The sequence below is a fragment of the Caloenas nicobarica genome, chromosome 2 (assembly GCF_036013445.1).
Source record: "Caloenas nicobarica isolate bCalNic1 chromosome 2, bCalNic1.hap1, whole genome shotgun sequence".
Taxonomy (NCBI): domain Eukaryota; kingdom Metazoa; phylum Chordata; class Aves; order Columbiformes; family Columbidae; genus Caloenas; species Caloenas nicobarica.
In genome coordinates, this window is record NC_088246.1 from 156,991,136 (window position 1) to 157,003,352 (window position 12,217).

Here is a 12,217-nt window from a genome sequence, read left to right on the forward strand (position 1 = left end):
GCATTTCCATGAAACAACATATAGAAGCATACTGCTGTTATTTGACATAACAGGAGTTTGTACTATTTAATGATCTTAAAGATAACGACACCTTTATTATCAAATCAAGGTCTCCCTGAGTACCATCTTTTAACCACTGGATATCCATGTAGGTTAAACGTGACTTGGGTGGTACTAACACCCACAACACACAGAACAGTTTTTTGTTTCTTCTGCACTTGAACTTCAGAGAGGTATAAACAATCTGCAACTTTGCCAACATGTATAAAGCGAATCACAAAACTAGTTACTTATGACACTTATTTACAGTACCGTTACACTCACATAACAGTCAAGTCAATATATAGTTAGTAGTCAGTCTTAGCATCTCATTGGAATATTTTATTTACTGTACAGGACACAGATATTCAGGTCATTCAGTGCAGTGCACTGTCTGCCACTGCTGGGCTTGCTTGACTTGGTCCATGCAGTAATGTCTGGAGGTAAAGTCCAAGTTAAATTTAAATCTATTGCAAATTATGCTGTAGAAATCAGGATTGTACAGCCTCTGCAAAAACCTTTACAAGAGTAAAACCCAGAAGCTCTTCAGATATCTGAAGTATTAATTCAATCTAAATCTCACCTTGGTAGTTTGATACACAAAATACACCACACACTTTGTGGAAAATAAGGATGCCAGGCAACACCATTCCAAATTTCACCTGTTTTCTTTGCAATTACACACTTACATCAGTTTTAAGGTCCAATCATAGCAACGAATCAAGCTCCCCCACACACTTGCAATCTGAGTATCACCACCTTCTGAACTATACTCCACTAAAACCACTAATGTTCAGTTCTAATGTCTCCTTAGAGACTCATTCCTCTGCATACTCACTGCATTATTTAGCAGGTAAGCTGTATCATCCACATCCAGCACCATCTTTAGGCAAAACAGGGTGGTAAATCCAGCAAGTCAGGCAGAGGACAGTAGCTGGTTTCTACTTTGTCCAAGTAGGAAACTGGGTTATATAGACAAGCTGCTGCCCTGCATAGGCTTATGACTCCCATAATGCCCAGCCAGAAAAAAACAAAACAGACTAATTCACGAGGACGTCATTCTAAATAGGATTTGAGTCAGGTTTGACGAGGAGAAGTACTTACTCAACAGAGCTCAGACATCAAAGATGAACTAAGTCTCTGCCATAAAATGTATAGAGTGTTAAATTTCAAACCTGGGATTAGTACAGTCTTTCCTGTTGCTGTTTCTATCAGGTTTTGGTAAGTTTAGCTTCATTTGAGGTTCTGTTATCGCAAATGGTAGAACACCCCAAACTTATTCTAAATTAAATCAGAAGCAAGTTCTTTCCTGAAAGCAGGACTAAAGTTTCCAGTGAGAACACAAAAGACTTTGAAAAATTAGTGTAAGTCAGAATAATTCTCCACAACAATGAAAGTGAGGAATCAATACCTGAAATCTAGTATTTTCCAAGTAGATCAGCAACATTTCGTCTAAAGTATTCCTACATCAGTCATACTAATGTTACTATATGTTTCATTTTTGGCAGAAATAGAATACTCCACTAAGAAATTTGCAGTAACAATAGATAGCAATTAATAAGAATAGCTATTCATAATAATAGCAATTAATAACACTAATAGCAATTAGTATTTTCTACATTCTATCTTTCTTCTACACTTAAGATAATTTTCAATAAAAAGCATAAAAATCAATAGTTTGGCACACTTAACACCAGAAATGAGGGTAAACTATATTGTGTAACACGCCTCCTGCTGAGTGTGGAATATAGAAATTATTTCCTCCTCAGAGACTAATAGGCATTTCATATCATCAGATTTTTATTGCTAGAGCCTTCCAGTAACAGCGCTGACAACCTAGATTGTGTTTTCTTAGGCGGGACCACCTTTTGAGATTTGCGATCCTCCTCCTTTGTGCATGAAATTAAAAAATCTGGCCATGGTAGATAAAGCCAGACCCTTGAACCTGCACATCCCACTGACCTTCACATCTAATTCTTCTGGAACTGGAAGCCTGAGTCTAGTTCAAACTCAATGTCAGCTAAAAATAGTTCAGAGGTGACAGGCGACCATACTCTTAATTACTGGCACAAATCACAGTCAGTTTAACAATTGGTTTAATTCCTCATTATCTTCACAGTAAGACTCTCCTAACTCAAGAGGGTTGTGCTATTTTCCATTAGTGCAAATTCTTAAATGCGAATATCCAAAAGGTTCTCCTAAAAACCAATCGATTCAAAACATTTTCTTTGGTGACATCAAACTAACAACTTCACATCCCTATTGATCCTATTAAAGATCAAGAGATTTGTCTACAGGATGTAGGGATGGATGTTTTCAAAATGCAGAGCACTGAAAACAGATGGCACCACATCACAATCAACGTCAACATTATAGTAAGAGGCTCTTCACCAACTGATTTGTATTAAAACACTATCTTGGAAAAAAAATCCAAGGTACACTAATCCGATAGAAGGATAAAAACAAATACACCATCTGTTCACATCTCTCACTTTAACAGAGGTGCCGTCTTATCTCAGTGCCCTAAAAACACACACAAAACTACTTTTGATATGTGTGATTTAAGAGAGGTTATCTTAGTCTGACAGATCTGATCCATTCTAATGCAGAGGTTTTTTTGGTCAAGTGACTTTTTTTTTAAATTTATCATGAGGTTAGAAGGGGGAGGCAATTTGTAAGTCAGTAACACAGGAAAACTCATTTATTCCTTACCCTCTCTACCCAGGATGAGGAAGACATGGGTTGAGGAACATGTTTATGAACAGGCTATTTTCTGAAGTATGGGATTAGCAACCAAAATATTTTAGATATCTAAAAAGGAAAACAACACACACACTGCACGTGTTGCAAAACCCGCTATATTTTATATCATAAGTAAAATACTGCATTCCATCAAGATTATTTTACAGCTTTCAAATATACTTAATCCTCTATTACCACCTTATGCTTTTATTTTAATTAGTAATATTATGCCTGTTAAATACACCTCCCTTCTCTTGCCTCAGAACTGAGGGAAAAGCTTCAGAGCTTTAAAAAAGGACCTCAATGGCTTTTTGTTTGCTAGAAGACAGTGTATCCTAAGTTTATATTACTTAGTATACTTGTACCTGTGTATGCTATTTTTCACTCCTTTTTTCAACATCTTGAAAATCACAAATATTTGATCTTTTAATGTGGTTTTGCAATGCGGGGTTTCAAATGCCCTTTGCCTTGAAGCTGTTTAGCACTTTTCCCTAGCTTTTTCTTCTCTAATAGTTATCTCAATTCATCCTATGTTCTTCTAAAACTCCAATGTCCCACCTTTCCAGGCATTTTTCTCCTATTTGTTGTTTTTGGGTTTGTTTGTTTCTTAAGACTTCTTTTGCTTAGTTGATGAGAAAGCAGCCTCCTGATGGACTGCTCACTTCTGAAACACAAAACTCAGAGAATATGTACAGTGACAAGCAGCCATTGGCTCTAATGCCACCAACCTAGAGAATAGGTGAATACATCAAACTCCAAGGACAATTAAAACGTGTTTGCCATTAAGCCAACATAAAACACCACAGGACACATTGCCCTGCACCATTTTATCATTAGCTGTGCTAAACCAGGTTTGGTCAGGAACACTCTCCTTCTTGGGAAGCAGGGGACCTTCACTCAAATTTTCAGGTGGGTGTCACAGACGGACATACGGACAGACATACAGACAGAGCTGACTAGAGAGAGCTCTGAACGAGCTCTCAGTTCTTCCACTTCTTGTCTTGGTCATCCCCCAGTGGCTCCACAAAAGCTTTCCTCCAGAGAATAACCACATACAAGTATATTTAACTCAAGTCTGTCTAAAATGGCACGTGGAGTCTATTTATTTCGAAGTCTGAATAACTAGATAAAATTTATTCTTGGAACCAGAACACCTCACAGGCAGTCACTACTTTTCACCAGTGGCAGAAACACAGTTTTTAACTTAACACTGCATAACTTGTCCCCAAAAGGACATAGCAAGTTTCAAGGGATATGGTGGACACCCACAACCATACATAGGCACTAAATAAGGAGCTCCATCCTGCCAAGTGTTGGTCGTCTCCTTCCCTGGCCAGGCCCATCCTCCTCCCAAGAGTGGCTCAAGGGACAGGTGGCTCATTAGGAGCACACATGAGCTTCAGTGTCAGTCCCCAGTGACCTGGGTCCTCCAGGGCTACACACAAACTTTTCGAATGAACCAGGTAATCAAGGCTCCAAACCACTTTTTTCATAAATCAACCAAAGAAGAACTGAAAGACACATAGGTAGGGTACTTGTGGTTTTCAGGACCAAAGCTAAGCCTCCTTTGCAGCAGCAGTTCTTAACATAAAGAGTTGAGACTGTTCTTCCACATTTTTCCTTCCTGAACTAGAATGGCCAAAGATTAAACTCGAAGAAAGAAAGATCATTAAAAAAGCACGAGCTGGCAGAACAGGGCTAAATGACAAGAACCGCTGGTCTGGATTAGCGACAGTTAATCCAAAACTTGGAAAAAAACCAAAAAGGCTTAGAGATTTTGATCTTGCAAGTTAAAAAATCTATATATATACAAGGTTTACAAACCAAGCAAATTTATTCCAAGAATAGAAATGAAATATAGGTCACTTCAGGATTCTTAATCAAAATACTGCAGTATTGCTGTTAGCAGACTTAATCTAGGATTCAGATTTATTTAGAACAAGTGATCAAACTGGACCCAAACAGAAAGCTGCTCCAATGCTGTGTACAGTCCTGCAGGAAACTGCATGGTGACAACTTTAACTTACATTTATCAAGACTTCAGGCAGTGGATTTCATCATTAGAAAGGATGTGAGGGAAGATGCAGGATTAATGTAAACTACAGTTTTACTATAGAAGTGAGAGCCATTGAAAGATGGAAAAGATGTTTGGGATAACTGCTTCCATTTTCAGGGAAAAGACTGCTGAGTTTGTGCTGTATTTTTGACCAATTTGCATAGCATTGAACGCAGATATAGACAGGTGCAAATAGAGTGCAAGATGCTACGATGTACAGAAGGGTTATTTCCTCCAAGGACCTCTGCCTACACATTCAAGAGACTAGAACAATTTAATAGCTTTCCTTATTCTGGCACAATCTACCTCCCTCCTCACACCCCCTTGATAAAAATAATACACTCAGTGAGCACCTTTCCCAACACATACTCCTTCCTGTACTCAGCGATGGGAATTCACAGCTCAGTCCTTTTGTTAAGGCAGGTACAGGCTCGCTGGTCTCCCTCCCAGTTCAACCCAGCCTGCCTCTGACAGTGCTGCATCTCCTTAGTCTCTGTTTAAGAGCCAGAGAGGACAAAGTTCTCAGTTGGAAGACCAAAAGGTGATAAAATAATAAAGAGGGGGAGCAAAGAGAATTACAAAGTCACCTCTCAAAAGGACGACACATGAGGAAAGTGGAAAGCCACCATTTGACCTAGTGGTCCACTTCATGGATTCTTACAATCTGGCTGTAAATAAACATACAGAAACTACCATCACCCGTATTACAGGCAAAGTTGATTGCTTAATGCCTTCCACCACTCTGCAGGCTTCAGGAATCTTATGGAAACTTTTAACAGCATAACAGGATACCTCGAGAGGGACATTTCCTCTGAGGAAATGCACGCACATGACTAACGAAAGCAGATTAATTGGGAAAAATGTGTATCCATGAGGGAGGGGAATATTTTGCTTTCACTACCACAGCTGAAGAATCTCATTTTCTTAGCAAAAATAAAGCTGCTTGCAACCCAGCCACCTCTTTTGGATGAAACTTTCTCAGCTTCAGTCTGAAAAGACCTCCCGCAGTCCCCTTCACATTGCTACATCTGATTCCCATTCAGACCTTTCTCCCACAGTAACACTATTTCTGGCAAGCAGTCAGTCATTTCTGATCACATTTTGCTTTTTTCTCAAATGTCAGTTCAGTTTCCCCTTTTACTAAAAAAACAAAGAAAAAAAAATGAACCAAACCAACCAAGCAAACAAAAAAGAATAGTTTTACTTGCCTGAACATCGAAGTCTGGAAGGAGGCGAGTGATAGCCTGTGAAGAGATTTTGAAGTATTAATGCAAGTAAGTTCTGTAGATACAGAAATCTGTGCTGGGACATGTGTGCTCTAACCCATCAGCTCTGCAGCCAAAACTCTGTCCTGTCCGCTTCACTCAATGCAAGCTCTCTTGCGAACATCAAAATTCAACCGAGAGCTTTTACCCACTAATCTTCATGAAGAACACGAAAGCAGTAAAACGCTAGATTAATAGGTCAGCAAAATAAAGCAAAAAAGCTGGTACAGCTTCAGTTATTGTTAAATCACTGGGTGAGTTGGAACAGTAAAACACTGAACTTTTCTCCATTGCTTGTTGTAGACAACGGCCACCCTCAGTCGTGCCTGGGATGGAAAGACACTGTCGAACATGCATTAAGCCCTTGCAACTCATTGCTAAGCAGTCATTACTGAGATTTGGTTACACAACGTGAAAGATTGGAAAGGTTTTGTCCCAGCCAAAAACAGGCCTTGTCATGTTTGGGAGGCTGGCTGGACACAGGTCCATTCCAATCTGTGGCCAGCTATCACTACTACTGACAAGCTCCTACACCTGTTGAGGATCTCCAACAGAAAAGGAGTAAGGTGACATCTTCCCCATCTCCGATAATCTAAGACGTTAACATTTCAAAGGAAGAAGTGTTGTACAGTCACTTCCTTTTATTAAAAGACAAGGAAGGAGTCAAGCTCATATTTCCACTGGAGGCCTGAAAATAGCCAAACCAACATTTTTTTATGCTGCAGAGTAGCTAAAGCTTGAAAAAGAAGCACAGAGATAAAAACTCAGGATCCTGGCAGGGAGGGCATACAGTCTCAGAAGCCCAGGTAAATTAAGGATGGAAGCCATCAGAAGTAATACAGCTGCTGTCTTGGGCAATACCATCTCAGATGGCAGACCTCAAAACATTGGAGTCCAACCCATAATTACAACAGGACTCAGGAGCCATGATCTTTAGGTAATTAGGCAATGTCTTTATATATAAACACGTACCTGAAGAGTTGACTGAGCGTGTGGAAGCCATTTTACACAGCCTTAGTTTTAGACGATATGCTGGATTTTAGTCTAACTAAACTATTGGTATCATGATCTCTTAAGCATAGCTAGTTTCATACACTGATGTTCCAGTGGGGTCTAGAGTTGAAATGAATAACTAGATATAGCACCGCTCTAAACAGCATAGGGAATAAGGCTCCATCACTGTCCAGGAATGAAGGCTCAGCTGTAGCAGAAACCTGGGCACAACAAGCCAGAATGCAACTGTTAACCTTAGAATGTGCTGAATGTGTTTCAGCGCAACCTTTTCCACTTTGTCAAAATACATTAAATAACATCCTTCACTCTATGTTAAGAATGGCTGCAGAGGAAATCAAACTCTCTGCTAGTTTTCCCACGCAGACAAAACTTAAGGTAACATTGTGAATAAAAGCATATAGGGTTCATTGTCAAAATTCCAACTTTCGACCTACAGACTACAGAAACCCAAGAAGATAATCAATGTTTTGAGATAGTTCTGAACTTCAAGGCAAAAACATTTCAGTACTCATAGGACTTCTGCTTTGTATCTGCTTTGCTACTACTGAACAATATTGGCATTAAAAAGGGATCTTAGTTTCTGAAAAGTTTGAGCACTGTATTCATTGGTATCCAAACAAGCTCTGCTTTCATGCAATGTCCTTGGCAAAGGAGCTGTGTTTAAAGTTCCTCTAACCATTTCACTGCAGTCACAAGTAGAAATGATTTTCTGAAGTGTTTACACAAAAGAGGTAGGGAATAAAAAAGAAAGTAGCAGATAAAGCAATGAATAGTTCTAGTGTAGAAAACCAGAAAAAAACCAACACATTTACATACATCATTGTCAAGAACTACAATCATTGGGAACAAAAGAAAAATCTTAGTTTTGATTCAAGGAAAAAAAAAAAGTTGAGAGGTTCCTTCACATATTACAGTGAATTATTTGCTGTGAACATAGCACAGAGCATTGCTGCCACCAAAGAGTCAGACGGCCGCAGGTTTTTGGAGAAAAATGGTGAAAAAAACAAACAAAAAGAAGCACAATGGCATTAAGCAAAAAAACCCAAAAAAAGGCTAGGATGTTTCTACACTGCAGTCCCAAAGGAATGGCTGTGGGTTGTGCACAATCAACAGGCTGCAGACCTGGTGCAGTTTGGTTCTAACTCAGCTCAGAGCAGCATTTGTACCTCCCAACTGAGATGCACCCAAAGGAAAAGGAAAGGCTCTCTCGGTAGCTCCTTGAAAGGCACCTGACAGGGCAAACTTTCTAGCTCTGCATTGAGAAGTCCAGAGGTATAGATGGGTGTACATGAGGCTGCCTAACTGGCACCACTCAAAATAGCTGAAGACACCCAGAGTTGTCATTATGCAGAAAAGAAAAAATGTCACCACCAGACTAGCTCTAGAGAAGAGTAAATCCAAAGATGATGGAAAAGCAAATCATAAAGGTTCAGTTTTGCATTATGTAAAAAAACCAAACAAACAAAAAAACCAAACCAAAATAAACCAATCACTCTTATCCCACCTACAGTTTCTTCCATACAGTATGTTAGAACTAATTTAAGAACACATGTGCAGTTCAAACAGCAGCCCTGAAAAAAAACACATAAGCAATAAAAAGCTTTAAAATAATTACCTCCTCCTTTTCCACCAGAGGTTTCACCTCTGCAAGGTGAGCATCCTGGTACTCTGTTGACATGGTCAGTAGCTGATATCTGCAAAGATGAAAAAAGGTTTGTTCTCAGCTTGCATCAAAGATAAAATACAGGAACAAATAAAGATCCTGCTCCACCCAACACCCCCCCCCGCCATGTCCCACTGTCTCAGGTTATAATTTAAAAGACCTTTCCAAGAATGGTATGAGTCTCTTGTAAAATGCCTCCCTGCTTTATTTATATACACACGCCTGCACAATATGAGATTAAAGAAATGTTAAGGCTGCAAGATCAAAGAAAAGTTTGGCAGCTTCAAAATAGAGGATGCTGAACAAAACAGGGCAGGGACCAGCACAGAGAGCCATGGACACTGTCTTCACAGGTGAATGGAGGCACAGCCAAATCTGCTCAACCACCTTCTCCTGAAAATAACTTGAATACTTGTATCTGGCTTCTTTTTTTTTTTTTTTCTTTTTTTAATGGAGGTTTCCTCTCCATCCCCGAGATCTTTACGGTAAGAAAACCAAACTGGACAGTCATTAGCACCATTTTACGCTCAGACTAATGTGCTCCAGTCTTTGGGACAGAAACACCTTCCTTGATCTGAACAAACAGTACCAAATAAAAGACATATTCCTTCAAGTGGACACCAACGAGGTGCATGCTATTTTCAAAAGTGTCAAAGCAAGGAACGAGGTTGCTGTATCCTGCTCTAGGAAAGAACCGGCATCGTGATACTCAGCCCTCATCTGCGGGAAGCTTAACTGGGAACACGGACACAGCTGAACCCCAGAAGAGGTGACTGCGGAGGTTGTGCTGCAGGTACAAAGCATCTTGTGCATTGGGACCAACAGGCACCTCAGTTAAGCGACCACATCAGTCCAAACTGGGAGTTCAGAAGAAGAACAGCATGTTTTCATTGTCTTGACAAAGATAAGGTGGCAGAGGCAGAGGGCTGCTCCCTGCGAAGCTCTAATGAATGACCAGAAACAGTTCTCAAAAGCAATACCAAAACTGTTTAAACAGCAAGGTGGAGAAATGCATGTCAGGTTCATTTTGGGCATCTTAGGACAAAATTGGAAATTCTTAACTACATAACAATAAAACACATCAATTATTTACTTATTAAGAAAAGTTTAGAATTGTCTTCAGTGAAGCATATGAGTAAGTGTACTCAAAGCAAGACAAAAGGCTGAAACATGTTGAAGAATTATTGACTAAGTGCAACAGCAAATTTTTTAATTATTAGCAATATTCCCGAAGATAGGTATAAAACTACGGAACAAAACTAAAATCAATTCTTTAAACCATGATTTCCCACTTCCTGACTAGAATCTGACTTAAGCTAATCAACCCTGTCTACATAAATGACCTGGTGCTCAAGAAGGGCTGTGAAGCCCACAGGAGTATTCAGAAGCCGGCAGTGGCAGCAGCAGCAGCAGCATTTTTCCTCTGCCCCACGGATTAACGCGATGCACTTTTCCCTGGCAAAGATGCTCTAGTGAGAAAGTTTGCAAGATGGTTGGATGCTGTAGGAAGCTATGAATGAAGTGGCACGCACAGATTAAGAAAGTTAATGCTGAAATAATGCTGGCGTCCATGCACATGCAAACAGATTCAGGTCTTAGTAACCCTTCTTGCTAGGTATGCAATTGGGTGGATTTTGGTAAAAAATTAGGCAGGGGATTTTAAGCCTGAAGAAATGCTTCATTAATATTTAAATCCACCACTTTAGGCAAGGGGACAGGAACAAAACTGACCCCATTGTCAGTGATTTGTAATCCAAATTTATAGCAAGGCACCAGAGATACTTAAATAGTCTGAAGACCCAAGACAGAGTTAATTCCCCAGTCACTCTGATCACCCTTTTTCTCCTGGTTTTCCAGTAAGTTTTGCCTCTTACAGATTTTAACCCCAAAGAACAAGCAAGAAACAAGTTTGTCAAAGTTTCAAGCGACTGCAAGTGACATTTTAGAAACAGGGTCACATATTTTCACAATTACAGCCATCTATGTAATCTGCTATTCCACACAGTAAGCAATTGGGCATGGCAGAGAGGGAAAACAAATGCTGATGTAATATTTGGAGGTCGAAAATATTTACATGCAATTGCACCTAACTCAACTGTTTGGTTGGTTGGTTTTGGGTTTTTTGTTTGTTTTTGGTTGGTTGGTTTTTTTGTTTGGTTGGTTGTTTTTTTCACAATTCAGCAAATTTTGTTAAGACAGAAACGTCACCTTAATCTTGCACTTAACTCTGCAACAGGGACTAGAAGTGCAGGAGATTTTTCTGTGTTTTGCCTATAGGGAAGGAAAGTAAGAAGCCAGGTCTCCTGCAGTTTTCCAGTAAGAAGAAGCCACTCAGGGAACAAAGCCACAGTTAGTGTTTGTGGAAGAAAGTTGTTTACATGGGACAGTTTCAGATTTTCAGGGACTCAGAGCATTGACTACAAATGACCAAAAAACTGTGCCAAAAAGAACAAGATGGATGCCTTTTATAGCCTTAAAAAACAATCCTGTTTTCATAATAGTTCAAAGTAGCTGCTCTATGTTTCCGAAAGAACCAGCACTAGGAAGTGCTGACCAGCAGATTACACGATGGCCATAAAGTTTGCTGAACAAAAGCCCAACGTGTACCATGTTCTCGCTTTTGGAAGGATACCAGATCTTGGAGCCACATAATGTTTTCAGATTAGGTATTTCCAAGCTCTAGGTTTTCCTTCTCTGCACCAGGAATACCTGAAACATTCCTACCAAGAAACAACCTTGTGATAAGGCGGCACAACAATATGCTATTTGTTTATGAGAGCTGGCAAACAAAGCCCCGCTATCTGACAATACTGTAAAAACCATCTTATTTTCCAAAGAGAAAGATGCTGGATAAGTCTTTTTGTACCATCCATGCTCAACACAAATTTTATAATCTCTAAACAGGTGCTCTGTGCTCCCCCTTTATATGACAGGGTAGCTCAAAGTGAATTTAACTGCATAACTCTCCTAAATAGACAACCACACCAGCATTCCTTTATACACATTCCAAAGCACTTGCCTCACAGAAGTCTTCAAAAGACAAAGTTCATTTATATTTGCAAGCAGTACTGTAAAGTTGCCAGCTTGGAGAAAAACAACTTTTTCTTCACTCCACTTGGCCAATTCAGCCTGCTAAGAGGTCCCAAGTTCTCCTCCCCGGGACAAGCCACCTCCACGCAGCGGACACCCGCCACTGTGCACCCAGACACCGGTTACAATTGCTGCTCAGAGCATTAAGTTTGCAAACAATCATACTTCTGACTAAAACAAAAAATAAAGGTTTAAAGCACCTTTGCAGAGGGTAAAGTGCTTTAAAACTGATCACATATCTACCTTTGCCAACTAGCAGGAAAGGCAGCAAATCACTCTCTAGGAAGCCGGGGGGACATGGAGAAGTCATCTGTGCAATATTGTGTTCACTAATTCCATTCAAAGAGG

General features: G+C 39.8%; 1 protein-coding gene across 1 annotated transcript in view; it reads right to left on the bottom strand.

Annotated features, from left to right (window-relative positions):
• NDRG1 (N-myc downstream regulated 1) overlaps window positions 1-12,217 on the bottom strand; it is a 39,596-nt gene that overhangs the window by 17,034 nt on the left and 10,345 nt on the right. Inside the window, exons 2-3 of the mRNA XM_065628751.1 lie at window positions 8,732-8,810; window positions 6,046-6,081 (exon numbers count right to left, since the gene is read on the bottom strand). Coding sequence (XP_065484823.1) covers window positions 6,046-6,081; window positions 8,732-8,794 — 99 coding nt within the window. The 5' untranslated portion in view covers window positions 8,795-8,810. The remainder of the gene's footprint in view (window positions 1-6,045; window positions 6,082-8,731; window positions 8,811-12,217) is intronic.